This window comes from Trichechus manatus, unplaced genomic scaffold (genome assembly GCF_000243295.1).
Source record: "Trichechus manatus latirostris isolate Lorelei unplaced genomic scaffold, TriManLat1.0 scaffold00221, whole genome shotgun sequence".
Lineage (NCBI taxonomy): Eukaryota > Metazoa > Chordata > Mammalia > Sirenia > Trichechidae > Trichechus > Trichechus manatus.
In genome coordinates, this window is record NW_004444157.1 from 3,083,303 (window position 1) to 3,105,783 (window position 22,481).

General features: G+C 37.0%; 1 protein-coding gene across 1 annotated transcript in view; it reads left to right on the plus strand.

Annotated features, from left to right (window-relative positions):
* Positions 1 to 22,481, plus strand: part of NRK (Nik related kinase) — a 146,906-nt gene that overhangs the window by 99,572 nt on the left and 24,853 nt on the right. The window contains exons 12-18 of the mRNA XM_004388913.2: positions 1,783 to 1,846; positions 2,263 to 3,430; positions 6,028 to 6,135; positions 13,020 to 13,087; positions 14,804 to 14,898; positions 17,561 to 17,658; positions 18,899 to 19,269. Of these exons, the coding sequence (XP_004388970.1) occupies positions 1,783 to 1,846; positions 2,263 to 3,430; positions 6,028 to 6,135; positions 13,020 to 13,087; positions 14,804 to 14,898; positions 17,561 to 17,658; positions 18,899 to 19,269 (1,972 nt within the window). The remainder of the gene's footprint in view (positions 1 to 1,782; positions 1,847 to 2,262; positions 3,431 to 6,027; positions 6,136 to 13,019; positions 13,088 to 14,803; positions 14,899 to 17,560; positions 17,659 to 18,898; positions 19,270 to 22,481) is intronic.

Below are 22,481 nucleotides of genomic sequence, written 5' to 3' on the forward strand. Positions count from 1 at the left end.
TATATATGTATGTAGGTAGATATGTATAGTTATTGTTTCCAGTTACAACTGGCAAGAAGTATTCATATTTACAAAGATCTTGAAAGTCTCAAATATAATTTTATAATGTGCCAATTTTATTGTAAGTAAACTCCTAAGCAAAGAAATAAAATGAATAGAAAGGCAACAAAGTTTATATCTTATTGTTCTTTTTTGGCTATTTTAATTAACACTGCTGAGATACCAAAAACCAAACCCTTTGTCTGCAAGTCAGTTTGACTCATAGCGACCCTAGAGGACAGAGTAGAACTGCCCCGTAGGGTTTCCGAGGAGCAACTGGTGGATTTGAACTGCCAACCTTTTGGTTAAGCAGCCAACTTCTTAACCACTATGCCACCAGAGCTCCCTAATGAAATAGGATATGCAATTAACCATTTATTGCCTGTTAATTCTGAAGTAATGTCTGTGCACCATATAAAGCAAATTTTATAATACCAATCTACAACTGAAAGATGTAATTAAAGTAACTAAAACAAATAAAAGTAAGCATCTATTAACACCAAAAATGGCAGGAAGGGTTTTCACCAAATTCAGAGGAAGTATTTGTTTGTTCTAACTTAAAATGTAGGTTATGTGGCATGTTCCACATTGACTTTGGGAGACCTGAAGCAGGGTTGAGAGTGGTGAGAAAGTGAAAAAGAAAAAAAACCAAAGCAAACCTGTTGTCTGCAAGTCAATTCCAACTCCTGGCGACCCTATAGGACAGTGTAGAACTGCCCCCTAGGGTTTCCAAGGGGCGCCTGGTGGATTCAAACTGCCAACCTTTTGGTTAAGCAGCTGTAGCTCTTAACCGCTATACCACCAGGGTCTCCAGTAAAGAAAAGGGAACCTGAAAAAGATAACAGGCATCCTCACATCTGCTGCAAGTTTGATTGTGCTGGAGCTTCTTCCATCTGCATGACTGTAAGTATCCTGGTTTGAAGTGAGGAGCAGCAGGAATTAATTTGTTCAACCATGGTCTATAATTTATTGGAGCAACATCACAGAGGCCAGCCAGTCCCAAATTGGTGCAAGAAGACCATGCATCTACTTGAGAAGTATCTAATTTCTAGAGTTTCAAGGTTTCTGGAATGTTACCTGCAGGAAACGTCCCATTTTATATGGAAGTTGCATGGAAGATGTAACTATAGTTGCCCTAAACATTTTAATATAGGAAACCCAAAGGAAAGCTCTTTTGTTTATAAGTGTATATATTTCAGAAGTAGCAGCACAGCTGACAGGAAAGAAGCAGAATGTTTTAAATGTGTTAAATGTAAACCCAGATTTAAGATTTTACATTCTCATTGAAAAGACAAAAGATCAATCCCAAGCCTTAAAGTCCTTGCATCCAGGGCCCATAGCTACAAGCCATGCTTACCTACCTTCTAATGTTGCTGTTGTCCCGTTCTCCCTTTACCTCTCCTTTCTCTTCTCAATTGCAGCAATCAGATTGCTAAATTCTCTTTCCTACGCCCAGAGAGAAAGGAATCCTGGTGGCACAGTGGTTAAAGTGCTCGGCTGCCAACCAAAAGATCGGCAGTTCGAACCTACCAGCGAAATTAATCTGTATGAAATAGCTGCAAAAGTGGGCCTAAGGGCTAGGATATTGTTTACACCACCAACATAGTGTCATTTGGAGAGTAACTTTTTTGCCCTTGTGAATTCACTCAATGTCCTGAGCGCTGAAGAGGACACAGTGACTAAGGTGGATTGCATGTCTCTGCTGATCGTTTATGTGCTACTTCTTTTCTCTTTCATAAAAAGGGATACCTCTGGTCTTTGAAAGAGAAGAAGCTATTAAAGAACAGTACAACATGAGAAGATTCAGGTGCGTTAGACCAATTACATATATAAATTGACAGCAATTCAGGTGAGGCAGTTGATTCTGTACTGTTGCATTTGACTCAGAAAGACTTAATCCTTTCTGATGCAACAAATAACAGGTCTCTATTTTCAAAAGATACTAAGTGGAAATGTTGAGGAGAATATTTTATTACTACTCAAAGGCTCCTTAATATCTGACAATATAACGATCAAGTATATTATCAGACTCCATTAATAATTGGGTATGTTAATGATACAAATGATATGTTAGACATTACAGGAATGATTCAAGAAATGTTTACTGAAAATATCTTTGTTACAGAAAATGTCCGTCTTTTAAAACAAAAGCACTTCCCCAGAATGGCTTCATTACACTGAAAATTCTAATTGCATGACAATCATTTGTATGTTTAATTTTAGAGGACCTTCTTGTACTCATGAGCTTCTGAGACTGCCAACCAGCAGCAGATGCAGACCACTTAGAGTCCTCCATGGAGAACCCTCTCAGCCACGGTGGTTACCTGATCAAGTAGAGCCACAAGTTCAGGCACTTCAGCAACTACAGGGAGCAGCCAGAGTGTTCATGCCACTACAGGCTCAGGACAGTGCACCTAGCCCTCTGCAGGGGCAGGCCCAGGCACCTCAGCGACTACATGGGGCAGCTCGCGTGTTCATGCCACTACAGGCTCAGGTGAAGGCTAAGGCATCTCGGCCTCTACAGATGCAGATCAAGGCACCCCCGGGACTACGGAGGGCAGCCCAGGTGTTCACGCCACTACAGGCTCAGGTTAAGGCACCTAGGCCTATTCAAGTACAGGCCCAGGTACTCAAAGAACAGCAGGATCAGATCCAGGCCCAGGTATCCAAACAGCCACAGGATCTGGACCAGGTTCCAGAGGAGTTTCAGGGGCAAGATCAGGTACCTGAACAACATCAAAGGCAGGGCCAGGCCCCTGAACTGCAGCAGGGGCAACACCAGGTACCCGAACAGCAGCTACAGCAGAACCAAGTACCTGAACAGCCAGAGGTACAGGAACAGGCTGTTGAGCCTGTACAGGAAGAGACTGAAGCAGAGGAACCTGAGTCATTACGAATACATGCCCAGGTGTTCTTGCCGCTACTGTCCCAGAACCACCACGTGCTGTTGCCACTACATTTAGATACTCAGGTGCTTATTCCTGTAGAGGAGCAAGCTGGCGAGTCAGCTCAGGCACAGGCCTGGGCACTAGAGCCCCCTCAGGTCGTTGGTTCAGTTCAAGCACTGATAGAGGGACTATCAAGAGACTTGCTTCGAGCACCAGGCTCACATAACTCAAAGCCACTTGGTCCACTGCAAACCTTAATGGAAAACCTATCAGCAAACATGTTTTACTCTCAGCCAGAACAGGCACGGAAGAAAAAATCAAAGGTGTCTAGTCTAAGGCAGGCACTGGCAAAACGACTATCACCAAAGAGGTTTCGGGGAAAGTTATCACAGAGACCTGAAGAGTTTGAACTCTCAGATTTAGAAGGCCACAGAAGAAGGCACCAGTACAGATGGGAGGATATCTTTAATCAGCATGAAGAAGAATTGAGACAAGTGGCGAATGTAAGAATTTCTGACATTTTACTGGGAGTTAAATGTGCAGAGAAAATGTGCTAGTTTATACTCATGTGTTCTTCTGTAAAACCAAATGAAATAAACATTCCTTGTGTTCCAGAGAAGGTTACCTAAATAATTTGTGCTTCAAATAAATTGTCCTGAAATGTCCAGATAATTGTGACTATATTTGAGAAAAAAAATTTTTATTTGAATGTTTCAGGTAATTGCTTAGATTATCCATCCACTCTGTAGAGATAGAGCTTTAATTATTCGTTTTCTACCTATTACCAGCCAGTAAAGGGGCATCATACTCACTTTGAAAATTAATATTTTTTATTTAAAAATTACTTTCATAATTCAAAACTTTATAACTCATACAAAATAAACAATTTTTTTGTTTCATTCTCTAAATCTCTAAGTTTGTTTGCTCTTTCTTCCCGTACAGTTCACTTAACTGTACTATTTAAGTAAATTCCACTCATTTTTGTACTTCAGGATATTTAAATCAAGGGTAAAAAATGAGAAGAAAAAGCAGTTTTGAAAACATTCTGTATATGGATATCATATTTAGGGCTTGTCTCACTAGTTTGCCACCTATTTTACATAATTAATCAATAATCCTCAGAACATGGGAAAAAGTACAAATTGGTCTCTGCACAGTGGAAATACGAGGTGTGATATGTTACCCTCATTATCTTATTTAGGAACAGTTACTAAAACTTCATTTTTTTCAAAATCCTCTAATATAAGTAGATACAATTTGGCTGGAGTCGTTGAATTTAATTTGCCAAATATGATCTGATAATGAAGGGTTTGTGGGTTTGATAAGCAAATTAATGAGGTAGACAAGGTTAGGAGAAGAGTTGTTTTCTAATTCTTAACAGCATCCATTTACCTCATTGTGATGATCCTAACTTAAGCCCTGGTAGCCACAACCATTTACTTAATAATAATTAACGTAGTAGTGATCACAAACGGACCTTGTCTGAATGTCTGGATGATGAGTCTTTTGATTTGTGTCCATTAAGTCAATTGAAAAACGCTATTTCCCACATCTGTTGAACATGTTGAACAAGAGAAGGCCCAAAAGGGAAAATGGATACCTAGACCCCAGAAACGGAGGGAGATACAAAGAGAAAAAACCAGATAGAGAAGGAGAGGTATGAGTCTAGAATGGTGATATTTGGCTGATAGTAAACCAGTTGCCTTTGATTTGATTGTGATTCATGGTTATCCAATGTGTGTCAGAGTAGAAATGTGCTCCATGGGATTTTCAGTGGCTGATTTTTCGGAAGTAGATCACCAGGGTAAAAGCTGTTGCCGTTGAGTCAATTCTGACTCATAGCGACCCTATAGGACAGAGTAGAACTGGCCCATAGAATTTCCAAGGAGAGGCTGGTGGATTCGAGCTGCCGACCTTTTGGTTAGCAGCCAAATGCTTAACCACTGCGCCACCAGGGCTCCAGATCGCCAGGGTAGGACATCTAAAATGCTGATGAGTATTCTCAGATGAGCCCTAGTAACAAATTAGAGCTAAAGGGGTTTACATTTGTGATGTAAAGGAAGAAAAAAGCTACACAGCACTGATAACATGACTGTGGAGTATGTCAGAGTGCAATCAGTTATGAGAAATTTAGCCCCTTAGAAAGAAGAATGGAACACTGGCTAAATGTTCTTGGAGAAGTCTTCCTTTTTTTTCATTTGTGGCTTTGAATTTATATAGTCACTATCAGAAACGCTGTCCCATTTACCTGGGAGTATTGTGAATGTTTGTTTATTTTGCTACCTCCTAAACAACGATTGTGAGGATGGCGCAGGACCAGGCAGTGTTTTGTTCTGTTGTACACAGGTTCGCTATGAGTCAGAACCAACTCGACGGCACCTAACAGCAACAATTAGAAAGACAGACCAAGAAAAAAAGAAAGAGAGAGAAAAAACTGGAAGAATGGAAACAGAGTTGGAGAGGGGGAAAGTGTTGACACATCACAGGGTTGGGAACCAACGTCACAAAATGATTTGTGTATTTAACTGTTTAATGAGAAATTAATTTGCTCTGTAAACTTTCACTGAAAGCACAATAAAAAGAGAGAAGCCACAATTATCCATTCAATATACATTAAAGAGGCAATAAGAGGATAAATGAATTATATACCATTCTAAAATATTTGTGAACTTTCTGTATTAGAGCATATTCTCATTACTCTGGTACAAGAAGATACAGAAATGAGTAATGAAAATGTGTTTTCTTTACTGTTGGTAGTCATGTCTTTTGAAATACTTCAGTCCACTGTGTCAATCCATCTCGTTGAGGGTCTTCCTCTTTTTCGCTGACCCTCTACTTTACCAAGCATGATGTCCTTCTCCAGGGACTGATACCTCTTGATAATATGTCCAAAGTATGTGATATAACAGCTTGCTAAATACGACCATTCCTCAGATTCTGAAGGGGATCCAGAACTAAAAATTACAGAAGCCACCAGTTTAAATGAGTTTTTAATATTTGGAAATTACTCTTTTCAGTTGTATATTCAGATGAAGTAGTTATTCCTATCATCTGCATTTTAATAGCAATTAAAATGTTTGTTTTCCTTTTTGTTTTAAAGGACAAGGAAGATGAGTCATCAGACAATGATGAAGTATTTCATTCAATTCAAGCTGAAGTCCAAATAGAACCATTGCAACTGTATGTTTCAAATCCTAACGGAAATGAGGTAAATTTCTCAACACAAGGTACTGTGATATTAGTTGTAGAATCTCTGGTGGCACAGTGGTTAAGTGTTGAACTGCTTAGCAAAAGGTCAGCAGTTCAAACCCACCAGCCGCTCCTTGGAAACCCTTTCGGGTAGTTCTACTCTGTCCTATAGGTTTGTTATGAGTCCGAATCGACTCAATGGCAATGGATTCGGTTCTCTAACATTTTGATCTCAGGATCCCTTTACACTGCTATACATTCTTAAGGACCCAAAAAGCTTTTGTTTCTATGGATTGTATGATTCGATATTTACCATATTATAAATTTAAATAGAAAAAAATTAAAATATTTATTAATTCATGTTTAAAATAATAAATCATTATATATTAATATAAATAGCACACTTTAATGAAAAAATAACTATATTTTTCAAAACAAAAAAATTTAGAGAGAAGATTGACATTGTTTTATATTTTTGCAGATCTCTTTTATCTATTTAGCTTAATGAAAAACAGCTGGATTCTCGTATCCGCTTCTGCATTAAATCTGTTGCCATATGTTGTTTTGGTTGAAGGATATGTGGAAGAGCTGTCTTCTTACAGATAGGAAGTTGGAGAAGTAGGAATTTTCATAGCTTTTTTAGATAATTGTGGATATTCTTTGATAATACACCAAAACTAGAGAAATAGAATCTAAAATGACGTCAGTGAAATTTTGTATACTCAGTAACATTAAAATCCATTGGTCTACCTTGTGCTATCAATAGCTCTTTTGCTCATGCATGATTTTGTAACATCATGCATTGGTCAGTTGGAAAATAGCAGTTCACTGTGTATGCAAATCTTCCAAATGTTTACGCATTTTTAATATACAATATCAAAAAATCACATTTGTTAATATGAACATTAATTTCATCATGAAAGTTATTGAGTATTGGGAAGCTATCAAGTATGTGGTGGCAGATACTAATACTGGGAAGCTCTTAAGTGCAGGGTGGGAGATAGAAGTTTCAGACTTTTAATTTTCATGTGAAATCGCAAATTTTATCATTGCTAATAAATACCATCAGTTGTTTTTCATTGAATTGATAGGCTTTTTTCATTCATTTTAAACAACATGTCTGCTAATACTAAAGAAGCCCTGGTGGCAGAGTGGTTAAGCGCTCAGCTGCTAACCGAAAGGTCAGCAGTTTGAATCCACCAGCCCCCACTCGGGATGAAGATGCGGCAGTCAGCTTCCCTGAAGATTACAGCCTTGGAAGCCCTGCAGGGCAGTTCTACTCTGTCCTACAGGTCACTATGAGTTGGAATCGGCTCGAAGGCAATGAGTTTGGCTAACAGTAAAGTCTGAATGACCATAGTTTTTCAGTCATTCTTCAAAAAAAAATGCTGTCCATTCAAAAAAGTGGATACTTCAACCTGTAATACAATTGGACATGTCTTTTTCCTTGATTGTCTCCGTCCTGGGATGCAGTTTGTGACATGATCTGAATCATTTAGTCTGTAGTTTATTTTCTTAAATTTATGAGAACAATCAAGTCAGTCCTAGTGTCCTGACTGACTTGTGTTTCATTACTACATTAATCATATCATAAATGTTAGTTTGCATGTGGTATTGGTGAGGCCAGAGTTGTAGGTTCAATTCTTGTGTGGACAAGGTAGCATCATCATAGCCAATATTCTTAACAGACAGCCATCTTAAAAATTCTTGGTCACTAAGGCTGAGTACCCTCATACATCTGTCAGTTTGTTGCACTGTGGGGGCTTGCATATTGCTGTGATGCTGGAAACTATGCCATCGGTATTCAAATACCAGCAAGGTCACCCATGGCAGACAGGTTTCAGCTGAGCTTCCAGACTAAGACAGACTAAGGAGGACCCGGCGGACTACTTCTGAAAATTAGCCAGTGAAAACCTTATGAATAGCAGTGGAACATTGTCAGATATAGTGCTGGAAGATGAGCCCCTCAGGTTGGAAGGCACTCAAAAGATGACTAGGGAAGAGCTGCCTAAGGTAGAGTAAACCTGAATGACGTGGATGGAGTCAAGCTTTCAGGACCTTCATTTGCTGATGTGGCACTACTCAAAATCAGAAGAAACAGCTGCAACATGCATTAATAATCGGAATGTGGAATGTACGAAGTATGAATCTAGGAAAACTGGAAATTGTCAGAAATGAAATGGAATGCTTAAACATCACTATCCTAGGCATTAGATACCTGAAACGGACTGGTATTGGTCATTTTGAATTGGACAATCATTATGGTCTACTATGCCAGGAATAACAACTTGAAGAGGAATGGCATTGTATTCCTTGTCAAAAAGAACATTTCAACATCTATCCTAAAGTACAGTGCTACCAGTGATAGGATAATATCCATATGTCTACAAGGAAGACTAGTTAATATGACTATTATGCAAATTTACGCACCTACCACTAAGGCCAAAGATGAAGAAGTTGAAGATTTTTACTGACTTCTGCAGTCTGAAATTGATCGAACATGCAGTCAGGATGCATTGATAATTACTGGTGATTAGAATATGAAAGTTGGAAACAAAGAAGAAGGATCAGTAGTTGGAAAATATGGCCTTAGTGCTAGAGATTGCATGATAGAATTTTGCAAGACCAACGATTCTTCATTATAAATACATTTTTTTCAACAACATCAGTGGCGACCTCACCAGATGGAATACACAGGAATCAAATCGACTACATCTGTGGAAAGAGATGATGGAAAAGCTCAATATCATCAGTCAGAACGAGGCCAGGGGCTGACTGTGGAACAGACCATCAATTGCTCATACACACTTTTGAGTTGAAGCTGAAGAAAATTAGAACAAGTCTCCGAGAGCCAAAGTATGACCTTGAGTATATCCCACCTGAATTTAGAGACCATCTCAAGAATAGATTTGAGGCATTGAACACTAATGACCAAGGACCAGACGAGTTGTGAAACGACATCAAGGACATCATATATGAAGAAAGTAAGAGATTATTAAAAAGACAGGAATGAAAGAAAAGACCAAAATGGATGTCAGAAGAAACTCTGAAACTTGCTCTTGAACGTCGAGTGCCTAAAGCAAATGGAAGAAATGATGAAGTAAAAGAACTGAAAAGAATATTTCAAAGGGTGGCTCGAGAAGACAAAGTATTATAATTAAACATGCAAAGACCTGGTGTTAGAAAACCAAAAAGGAGAAACAAGCTCGGTATTTCTGAAGCTGAAAGAACTGAATAAAAAAATTCAAGCCTCAAGTTGCAATATTGAAGGATTCTACGGGGAAAATATTAAATGGCACAGGAAGCATCAAAAGAAGATGAAAGGAATACACAGAGTCACTGTACCAAAAAGAATTGGTCAACATTCAACCATTTCAGGAGGTAGCATATGATAAGGAACTGATGGTACTGAAGGAAGAGGTCCAAGCTACACTGAAGGCATAGGCGGAAAACAAGGCTTCAGGAATTGACGGAATACCAATTGAGATGTTTCAACAAACGGATGCAGCACTGGAAGTCCCCATTCCTCTATGCCAAGAAATTTGGAAGACAGCTACATGGCCATCGACTGGAAGAGATCCATATTTATGCCCATTCCGAAGAAAGGTGATCCAACCAAATGTGGAAATCATCGAACAATAATCGTAAATATCACACGCAAGTAAAATTTTGCTGAAGATCATTCAAAAGCGGCTGCAGCAGTACATCGACAGGAAACTGCAAGAAATTCAGGTCTGATTCAGAAGAGGACATGGAACGAGGGATATCATTGCCGATGACAGATTGATCTTCACTGAAATCAGAGAATTCCAGAAAGATGTTCACCTGTGTTTTATTGACTATGCAAAGGCATTTGACTGTGTGGACGATAACAAATTATGGATAACATTTCGAAGAATGGGAATTCCAGAATACTTAATTGTGCTCATGAGGAATCTGTACATAAATCAAGAGGCAGTCATTCGAACAGGACAAAGGGATACTGGGTGGTTTAAAATCAGGAAAGGTGTGTGTCAGGGTTGTATCCTTTCACCGTACTTATTCAGTCTGTATGCTGAGCAAATAATCTGAGAAGCTGTATTATATGAAGAAGAATGGGGCATCAGGATTGGAGGAAGACTCATTAACAGCCTGCATTATGCAGATGACACAACCTTGCTTCCTGACAGTGAAGAGGACTTGAAGCATTTAATGATGAAGATCAAAGACCACAGCCTTCAGTATGGACTACACCTCAACAAAAAGAAAACAAAAATCCTCACAACTGGACCAATAAGCAACATCATGATAAATGGAGAAAAGATTGAAGTTGTCAAGGATTTCATTTTACTTGGATCCACCATCGACACCCATGGAAGCAGCAGTCAAAAAAATTAAACGACGCATTGCATTGGGAAAATCTGCTGCAAAAGACCTCTTTAAAGTCTTAAAAAGCAAAGATGTCACTCTAATGACTAAGGTCCACCTGACTTAAGCCATGGTGTTTTCAATAGCCTCATATGCATGCGAAAGCTGGACAATGAATAAGGAAGACCGAAGAAGAATTGATGCCTTTGAATTATGGTGTTGGCAAAGAAGAATATACCATGGACTGCCAAAAGAACGAACAAATCTATCTTGGAAGAAGTACAACTAGATATTGCTTCTTAGAAGCAAGGATGGCGAGACTTTGTCTCACATACTTTGGACATGTCATCATGAGGGACCAGTCCTTGGAAAAGGACATCATGCTTGGTAAAGTAGAGGGTCAGCGAAAAAGAGGAAGACCCTCAACGAGATGGATTGACACAGTGACTGCAACAATGGTCTGAAGCATAACAACAATTGTGAGGGTGGCGTAGGACCGGGCAGTGTTTCATTCTGTTGTACATAGGGTCGCTACGAGTCGGAACCGACTCGACAGCACCTAACAGCAATAAGACTGAGTAGGTGAGTGTGTGAGGGACTCAAATTATTCCCTTACCGATGTTGAGTCATGACTTCGTTGTTGTTCCTAATCAGCACAAGGGCCCCAGATAACTACATTACTTCTTTGTGAATGCTTCACAGGAGTCTACTATGAAGTCTTTCCCGGACGATTCTCCTTTTTAAATATGTTCCCCCTCATACAAATAGTCCTCTGAAATAAATAACAAAGTATATTCCTTTATAAATACTAACCACTGGCAAAAGGAATATAAGCATGATCTTATTATTTAGTTAGCAGGGGCAATGTGTCTCCCTCTCTGCTTTATTAAATGATGAGTTTACTCTTAAACTCTCAGCTAATAATTTTTACCTTAATTATGACACGTTAAGCAGGAAATATAATATGCTATGTCTGACTCGTTTGGAATACATCATTTGCCTAGTATATGCTATTCTTACTAATCATTTTTTCTCCCCATTTTTCATACCAAATATTGCCAGCTCATTATAAGCATTGTCTTTCTTATTTTTGGCTGTTACCTTTTGTGCATAATTTTGACCTCTGGTTTACAGGAATCAATAAACTTTCTGAGATCAACCCTTCATGAACCAGGAGGCCTAGGCTGGGCTAATGTGATACCAGCCACCTGAATTGAAAGTGGAAAAAGTTAGTCAGGCAGATGCTTATTCTGAATATTGCGAAACATCTGGTTATATTTGGAAACCCTGATTACCAAAACGTGCAAGATTGACAACATTTTTCATTTCTCGCCTGTCTGCTAAAGTCAGACTTGATAAGTCACTTTATAGAGAAAAAAGTAGCTTACTAATTTCTAAATACTATATATCTAGACACTATAGAGTGATTTTATCAGCATGAAAATGCTAGTTTTTTTTAAATGAAGCCGGTTGAAATGTCCTTTCTCCGTAACCTAATGTGACTGCCTCATTGCATGTCAGAATGACCTTTTTTTTTTTTTTTTTTTTTTTAAATCGGTTAAAAACTATTGTGTGTTGAAACCTGGTGATATACATCTTAATGAAGCAAAGTAACTTCTCATGGCCCTGGCTACCAATATTGGCAGAAAAAAAATCTACCTCACTGATGGAATCTGGCTAATTATGTGAGCTCACTCTTGAGTGTGTTGCTGTATTAGATGAGTGAATAATCAGTAAGATCCAAATTAATTCATTTGGAAGTGAAAAAGTATTTGGAACACTTCACGACAATAAGTGTAAAGTGAAAAAAATGTGCTTTCTTAAAGATGAGAAAACTGACTCTTGAGAGATTTTAATGATGTGTATGTGTGTGTGTTACAACTTTTGAAAATCTAGGGTTAGCTTTAAAAAAAAAATACTAAACCCATTGCCGATGAGTCAATTCCAACTCATAGCAACCCAGAGGACAGAATAGAGTTGCCCCATAGGGTTTCCAAGGAGCAACTGGTGAATTTGAACTGCCGACCTTTTAGTTAGCAGCTAAATGCTTAACCACTGTGCCACCTCCATCAGCTTAAAAAGGTAAGTGAATTCTGAGTGAGAAGTTTGGACTTGATATAAAAAACAATATGATAAAATGGAAAGATCTTTAAATTAGGAGTTTGGGAGACCAATATTCTGGTTCTAGATCTTCCACTGACTTTATGAAAAACCCTTCAAAAAGTCATTTTCTCTCTGGGCTACAGGTTCCTCAACAATAAAATGAGGGTATTTGATTCTATGATATCCAAAATTTGTTTTTGCATTAAAATTCTTTTATGTTATAACTGATGATGAGATTGGAGGCAAGGATATCATCAGAAATTATGGCTAAGCAGCTCTGATGTTACACTACAAGTTATTGTGAAAGTAGGATCTATGTATGAAATCAGATTTTACAAGTTGGATTTTTTAAGAAAATATCTGTATATGAAGAAATACATTTTCTTATAAGTGAATAACTCATAAGAACTTATGATTGAGAATTCTAGTGAAGTATTGAGTTGTGTCTTTAAGGTCCAGGAAGGATCTGCTTCTATGTCTTACAACCAGGATCGTGCACACCGTGTCAAGTTCTCTTCAAGGTACGTATATTCAAATTACCAAGAATTTACCATTACATGGAAAACTAGAGGTTGTTTCTTTGATGCCAAGTTCTGAACGAAATCAAGACTAAATTGCTAGTGACAACATCATCATCATTAACATCATTGGTCCACATTTAAAATCACAACTTCAGTGATTCATTAACTAGGCCTTTCACGTTTGGATGTACTACAATTTCAGTGTCATTTCAATTCACATTTATCTGGTGAGATCTACAGTTTAATAAAAGAAAACAAAAACAATGAATTATTTGATACTTTAAATTGTTAATTGATGATAAAAAGAATAAAAAACAGGTGAAATTTCAAAGTGATTATCTTTGCATGTACTACACGATAAAGTACTCTCGCAAATGAGCCCTAACCTCAGAAGCTAATGTCAGAGAAAAAGCAAGATTGAAAATGACCTATAGTCAAAATCAAATCTAAAACTCAAAATATTATATAATAAAATGTTATATATAATACTGACACCAGTCACTGTATTTTTTTATCACTGTAGTATCAATGATGATCAGTAATTTTTAAAGATCATGTTCCATATTTTAGATGTTGTGTGCAATGTGTTATGTTTGAAAGCCAACTTTTAAAGTAGATTTTCCTTGAAAATCATATTCCCTTCAACCACAACCATAATGGAGAGAACCATTCACTCAGTCATTCAGTAAATATTAATTGAGCTCTTATTGTATTGCAGTACTGGACAGTATGGTCAGATGGCTGAGAGTTGAGAGTATGGAGTGTATATATTCCTACCTCATTAGTTTTTAATCCCTTATATTTATACCTCAGATTTAACTGGTGTTCAGAAATCTTGGGAAATCAGAAAGCAAGACTGGGAACTTTCTCTTTATCTACACTCATAAATGAGTTGGCATGGTCCTTCTGACCACAAAGGAAATAAATTAGTTTTGTTTTGAGTAACTATTTTTGATATCATGGGGCATGATTTTAATACAATCTAATATGTAAAAAAAATGAAACTTACTTTTACACTAAGAAGTGATTGCTATTTTACTAATGGACTTTTGAATTTACAGATAGCAAATACATTGCCTTTAAATATGGCTAAATTTATGAAATTATTTTAAATGAAATGTGAGACTTTCCTGAAATGTGAGACCATAGAAAATATTTTTTTGTCTGTTCCAGGCCTAAATCAACAAACTTCCTACTACAAATTCTAAAGCAACTATAAAATGTAGCAGCACTTATCCAAAAGCAACTTTCTAAATATTCCCTGAATTTGAATAGTAAGAACTAACGTGTAAAGAAAATATGTTTATTTATTTTATTTTGCCTATCTATCCATTCATCCATCCTAGCTTTTTTTATCATGTTCAAATTCTCACATATAGTATATGCTTATAATTATTGTTTTGTTGCTCAGATAATAATATTATCTGTCAGCTTAAAGAAAATTTATAGAAATTTTTGGGAATAAATAATATATGTGAAGTACACATTTACTATATGGAAACTTTTTTTTTTTACTTTTATATTTTGGAAATTATTTCTCAGTTCTAAGTAAAATAGGAGACTAGGCAAAAAATGGAAGTTGTAAAATATTATTGGAGCTCTATTTCTATATAGCCATATCTTTAAGCCAAAACTTTGTGTTGATCTTCTTGTTGAGTTTTGGTTTCTCTTTCTGAATGTTAAAACATGGCACATGCTTTTCTGTCTTTTTGTTAGTGTTCTTCAGCAGTCTTTCTTGGAACAAGCTCAGAAGCCCATTGACATCAGACAAAGGAGTTCACCAAATCCTCAGAATTGTCCAGCAGCATCAGGTGATTCAAACCACAAAGTTTCAACAGTCAAACATAGAGCTAATGTTTATAGTGCAGAGGTCAAGAAAGAAGAATTCCAAGAAGGAATGGACTGAAAGTGTCAAGGAAGCCCAAGTAGGAGTAGTACCAGGAGGCCATTGGATTTGGCAGTTGGGTGGTCAGTGGAAACCTTTGAGAAATGGAAAATAGTTTTTCTGAAGTTTCTTCTTTCAGTTTTGTAGTAGTTAGAATGTGTCTAGGGAGGTGGAGGAGTCATCTTTATTAGCTTATGTACCAGGTAACAAAAATTTGGGAAGAGAATTTAGCAGACTCCTCTCCAACAGATTAAAATTTGTAAGCAACCATTAGAATATTGGATGGAGTAGTGGTGGGCATGTGTTTTATTTATCAGTTTGTAATTTCACCTCTCCAAAATAAGATATATACCCAACAAACCGATTGCAGTCGAATCAATTCCGACTCATAGCAACCCTATAGGACAGAGTAGAACTGCCCCATAGGGTTTCCAAGAGGTGCCTGGTGGATTCGAACTGCTTTCCTTTGGGTTAGCAGTCATAGCACTTAACCACAGTGCCACCAGGGCTAAAATGTTACAGATTGGTGTTTTTACTAAGAATACATGATAAACTAATCAAATCATAGAAAGTAACTTCACAAATTGCAATATGAATTTCAGACAAGTGCTTTCAGTTAACATGTGCTTTTGATAGAGTTTAAATAAATCACAGATTTGTGACTATCAGGATAAATAAAGCAAAAGTTATGCCTTGGATCATAAAATCTGGCCTTATCCGCTTAAGCAATCCAGGTAAGTTATGCATGCCCAATTGAGTGCCTAAGTCATCTGTTAAAATGTAACATACAGATTTTTATTAAAATGTTAATAATAAAAAGGATATGTAGGTGTACCTCACTTTATTAAATCTAAATAGTCAAAGAACTGAACTTAAAAACTTCATAGAGCTTCTTTTTAAGAGACTCAAATAGTGGCAGAATTCTTTTAAATAGTAAGATCACCTCTTTCAGAAATACTATGTTGTGAAAAATAAGAGAAGCCTGTGTGTAGAGTAATTTTAAAATTGCCTCGCCATGCCCTGAATCTTTTCTTTCTCAATTGAGTAGGGTTAATTTTACTAATACTGGGCAAACAAACACTCAAAGTTTATTCATGTGTGTTAGTGTGTATTGAGTTTTGATTTTTTGAAGGAAATTCCACATTAGGCCCCAAAGCAGTCACGAGCAGGAGTGAGAGAGAGACGAGGATAGCAACTGTGCAGATGATAGCTAAGGATCTTTCTAGATCTAAAATTCAATTATTTTATATGTGTTACATAGACCATTGGAGGTTCCCATGAGCTTCATGCTTCATCATGCAGGAAATAAGAGTACCTTACTACAGATTTATCTCAAAATCTCAAGCAATCACCCAAACTTTTTATTTGGTCTAATCCTATCCCAAGAGACTTGGGAGAAAATGCTTTTCTGCAGAAAAAGAGTAAACAGCGAAAATATAGCAGTGCCAGAGTATGGGGACACATAATGTGGAACGTGTTCACTGTAATATCCTCGAAAGATAACACTATTTGCAAATACATGCTTTTTAGAGTTGTAGTGTCTATACCTTGCCTGTGTATACCAAAGCTGTTAATAAAAGAGAGGCAGCAGTATTTATCTTCAAAATTCAGGCACATAGAAACAATAAACAAGGGCCTGAATGTCCCCTTAGTAAAGCTTTTTCTAAGTAAGCACACCAAGACCTACTGATTTTTGAGCCTGATAAACATTCTCGCTGGATTTTAGCCCAGGTGTTACTTAGGACCATACCACAATTCTTAATATCAAAAGCCCAGACTTCCAAAGTAGCTAAATTTGTATTATGAATGCAAGTATTCACATTATAGAATTGAGCAGTCTAATATGATAGCCACTAGCCATATGTGACTATTAAAATTTCAGTTCCTCTGTCACACTTGACACATTTAACTGCTCAATATCCACGTGTCTAGTGGCGACTGTACTGGACCATGCAAATACAGATCATTTCCATCAGCATAGAAATTTCTATTGCACAGTGCTGCTGTAGAAAGGTTCCCAGCTTTATAAAAAGCTTTAAGTTTTGTCTCTTTTCAATTGTGCATTCCCCAAGTGTATTGAAATACTTAAGGATATATCATTGAGTGTAAACTGGGGAATTAAGGCTGTAGAGTCAACTTTTCTCTTGATATTTTTGGCTAATCCATCATCTTCCAGCACAGTGCTTTATCCTTTTTTTGCTGGCTAGTATGTGAAGCCAGTGGCACTACCCAGCCCTTCCTATTCTTGATACTGTACGTTCTCTTTTTTTTTTTTAATGGAACTATCTGGTACCAGTCAGTTTCCTTTATCTACCTCCCCTTCTTACACAATTAGAAACATTTAGCAGTGTAAGCTTAATACTGAAAACAGAACGGCCATGTAGGTCTACAGAGGGAATAGAACTTGATCCTGCCCCCTACAAACAGAATGTAAGGTCCTCTCCTCATGAGAATTTTTCAGTCGACATTTCTGAATGGAATCGTAAGAGAATATGAAAGAGAATACTGGGGGATTGAACCGTACACTGTACAATGAAGGTAATGGCTGTGCTCGTCAGTGTTGCTAATGCTTTTTTGGCATCCTGCAGAATCTTCTTCTGAGGAGGAGAGTCCTGTGACCGGGAGGAGGTCCCAGTCATCACCACCTTATTCTACTATTGATCAGAAGCTGCTGCTTGACGTCCATGTAGGTTTCCATCTTAACACATTTATGTCTGTTCTTTTTAATTTTAAATTTTTTAACTTCCATTTTTATCTTCACTTAAAGAGGGAAAGGTTAGAGTTAATTTTGTTCATTAATCATTTTCAGACAGATTTCCATTGTTACGTTAGCATGCAGAATATGAAGTCTAGAAATTAAATTTGAAATGGGAAAACAATTGATCTGAAAATATTTTATTTTTATACTCTTGCGTCAGAATATTTTTGAGAGAGGAATGATAAAGAGCTATTTGTAGAAGCTAACTTCAAATTAAGGGGTCAAGGTTAGATGCTCAGTTTTTGTCTAATATAATTCCTTGAAGGATGAGGCGATGTATAAAATAAAACACTTAGTGAAAAATAAAGTGACATCTGAATGCATAAATACAAAGTTTCTCCAACTCTTTTTGCAGTTATGCTTTCAGGTCATTTTGTTTACATTTATAATTACACCCACCCTACCTTACGCACACCCCTTCCAGACTGCCTAAGGGTGCTATATGACCAAAATCAAACCATCCAGTTGCTGTTAAGTTGACTCTGACTCATGGCGACCCCATGTGTGTCAGAATAGAACTGTGCACCATAGGGTTTTCGATGGCTGATTTTTCAACAGTAGATCACTAGGCTTTTCTTCCAAGGTGCCTCTGGGTTGACTCGAACCGCCAACCTTTCAGTTAGTAGCTGAGTGCTTAACCATTTGCACCACCCAGGCACTCCCAAGGTGCTATATCACACATACCATATTTAAAATATGGATTTACATTAATTTGCTCTTCAGAGGTGTTTGAGATGTATTAAGACATCTTACGACCTGTAAAACCAGAGCGGAGAAATTATTGTAGCAATTTAAGAGCCTTGTGTTAATCCCAATATATTGGGATAAAATAAAAGGAAAAAATGATTGCATCTATGGAGCATCAGATCACCTGTTCTACTCTGCTGCATCAAAATCAAATATCTACTCTTTAGCAGACAAGAAGGGGTCATGAAAAACAAAATGAGTAAATTTTGCCCGGTGTGACTCAGAAAAGCCATTAATAACCACAGTCTGAGCTTTGGATTTTGCTGTCTCATCCTCACTAAAAGTTGGCTCTCTCCAGTGAGTGAACATCTTCATTTCAATTGAAAACATATTTTTAAAATGTCTTCAGCTTGGAAACTTTCCAGTCTAGAAGAAAATGAAAGGCTACTAGAGACTACATTAACCTTTCTTCTGCCCACAGGTACCGGATGGATTTAAAGTAGGAAAAATATCACCTCCCGTATACTTGACGAATGAATGGGTAGGCTATAACGCACTCTCTGAAATCTTCCAGAATGATTGGGTGACTCCTGCACCTGTCATTCAGCCACCTGAAGAGGATGGTGATTATGTTGAACTCTATGATGAGGCTGGTGCTAATATTGATGGTGATGATGATGATTCTAATGATGCTTATGAAGATACCTATGACCATGAAAACGAAAATGAGGACTTTGATAACCAGATTGATCAGGCTAATGATGTCTGTGAAGACCATGATGATGATGACAACAACGATGAAGCTGTTGATGAAGGAGACAATAATCATGATGATGATCCTAGCTGGCCAAGGTTGGTTTTTCTGGATTACTTGTACCATACATGTTATATACATTTTCAGAACTATGTGCATACTTCATTTACTTTAAAAATTCATTACCAAGAGGGTGAATGAATTGCACGTGCGTATACTAAATGGCTTCATTTTCAATAAGAGATTTTAAGTTTTTTAATGTAGCACACTTCATTTTGTGTTATTTGTATATTTCTTTTCGCATTCAAGTATTTGTTAGGTTCTTTATGATTGAAACTGTCTGGGTGTTTCTGTTAAAATTAATAAATTATCCTACCGTGTAAAGGCACAGTGGCATAAGAAATGGTGTAACAAATGAAGCGTGCTATTTAATAGCTGTAAGATGAAGCCCCGGTATTTGTGAACAGAAGCTCTATAAAATTTGTTGAGAAAAATGAATTGCAAAATTGACTCTCACTGCTTGTTATTTTCAGGCTGCAAATTACTAAAGTAGTGTTATTCTTGGAATTCTGGAAACTGCTGTAACTTAGTTCAGTACTCATTCACTTTTATCTTCGTATAGAGTAGATGCCCAAAGTGATATTTGGTGAAATAATGCTTTTAGCATGCCACCAGTTGTTTGCTGTCTATGTAATTCCTTGTTCATCTCTAATCAGGTAGTGTTTTCTTATGTACATATGCTCATGGTTTCCATTTAAACTGCATCAAAGATTAGTTAGTATACCCGTTGCCTTCGAGTCAATTGCAACTCATAGCGACCCTATAGGACAGAGTAGAACTGCCCCATAGGGTTTCCAAGGAGAGCCTGGTGGATTTGGACTGCTGACATTTTGGTTAGCAGCCATAGCTGTTAACCACTATGCCACCATGGTTTCCTTAGTATGTAGTATATATTTACATTTTAGTATTTACATTATAGTATAGTATATAGTATATGTTTAGTATTTATATATAGTATATATTTAGTATTTACATTATAATATAGTATATATTTATATATAATATATATATTTAATATTTGTTGTTGTTGTTGTTAAGTGCTGTCGAGTTGGTTCCGACTCATAACGACCCAATAGGACAGAGTAGAACTTCCCCATAGGGTTTCCAAGGAGCGGCTGGTGAATTTGAACTGCCGACCTTTTGGTTAGCAACTGAGCTCTTAACCATTATGCCACCAGGGCTCCTATTTAGTATTTACATTATAGTATAGTATATAGTATATATTTACATTTTTAGGTAAATCATTAACAGTGGGAGAATTTTTTTTTATAATATTAATACCCACATATCATTTTGCTAAATTGTCAAATAATGTTATTGGGGGAGCATACATGCCAAAATAGACTACATATCACTCAGCACCTTAAAAAAAAAAAACTTGCTAAAGAAAAAAACATATATAAAATATAAATAAATTGTGATATAAAGCTTAACAAAAACATTAAACAATTATGACTGTGGTGAATATCAAACCTTAGAGGAATGAATGCACAGTGCAGAGTATATATAACTAAATCATAGTGTTCTCCATTTATTTTCTCATTGAATATGAGACTTGTTCTTTTATAGTAGAGTTTTAGTCTAAAAGCCACTTGCATTAGAATCTGCTAGGGTGCTTCTTAAAAGCGCAGAATACTAGCCCCACTACAAATACCCTGTAGTAGAGCGTCCTTATAAATTAAAGTTTCAGAGCCACTGGTCTAGAGATTCACAACATTGCCATATTAAACATTTGTGTTCATTTGTAAAGCTATTCCTGCTATGTAAACAAAAGCTCATTGTCTAAAAAGAAAGTAAAAGCTTATTTCCTGAGCAGGGAACTAGTTCTTGCAAATAAGATCTCATCATGTCTAATGTTAATGTCTCCATCACTGCTGGCCACAGTTTTAATAAAAAGATTTGTCCCAGTTAACTCATATTCTTGGTATCAGTGGTTCTCAATCCTGGCTGCACATCTGAATCACCTGGGGAGCTTTAAAAAGTACTGTACTGTAGCTTGAGCCCCACCCTAAAAAAAGCAAAACCAAACCTGTTGCCTTCGAGACAGTTCTCACTCATAGCGACCCTATAGACAATAGATAGAGTAGAACCCATAGGGTTTCCAAGGAGCGAGCGGCTGGTGAATTCAAACTGGCAACCTTTTGGTTAGCAGCCCAGCTCTTAACCACTGCATTAAATCAGAATCCCTGCAGCTAGTTCTGGAACAGAAATATTTTATAGCTGAAATTCTGAGAAAATTGATTAACATTCCTGTGCACACTGATGCTCTCCTAGATGTGGCACATGTATCCAATAATGTCTCTTTAATGAATTGGGGAAATCTGGTGTTTAATCAAAGAATTTGTACCTCCCAGGAAGAAATGAAGACCTTTATGCAAACTGTTCTTTGTTGATTTACCTGTATATAATCTGAAATACGCTTGAGTGAATGATTTAATTGCTTCAATTTTTGGCTGTCTGTCCAAACGTATAATTATTATTTCTCTTGCCCATTGTATTAGATTTGTTAGATGCCAATCAGGTAGTTCAGGGCTCATTTCCCTTGTTGTCATGCCCCCTGAGTCTCCAGAATCTAAATCACATTTAGAAATGTCAAATAAGGGAGATCAAACGTTCAAGTGGATAGTGAACAGAAGTCACTAAAGGCTAATCTTTCCAATGCTTCTCTTTTCCCTTGTTACCTCAATTTTTTGTTGATGGGCAGCAGTAGAAACTGTTAAGGAGGAAAACATAGAAAAGGGGTTATTTTAGAGTGCTCTATCATCGTAAGAAAATTTACATGTAAATAGGCATGATCCTTGCGGATAGCTTTTAGATAATTTCCACATAGCAATTTTAATTTCCACAGTTATGCATTTCTCAGACAGTTGAGATATCTATGTGTATATAATAAACTTAAATGAGTAGTAGGATGATCTTTATCTGTTTAATTGGCGTAGACATTGACAAGAGCTCTTTTTTTTTTTGCCAACTTAAAAATCCATCAGGAATTCCTTTGTCAAGTGAATTTGCTTTTAAAATTACCAAAGGCACATGTGTTTAATGTTGTCTCTTTTATGCAAAATAGATCATTGGGACATTTTGTTAAGTTTGGCATTCTTAGCAACTAATTATATCACTGTCATAGCTCTATGAGATGTGAGATCTATGTTACTGAACTTCCTGGTGGTACTAATAGGCCAATGAGACTGTATAACAAAGCAGTTAATACGCATGTTAAGAAAATCAAGGCAGATGTTAAAATTAACAT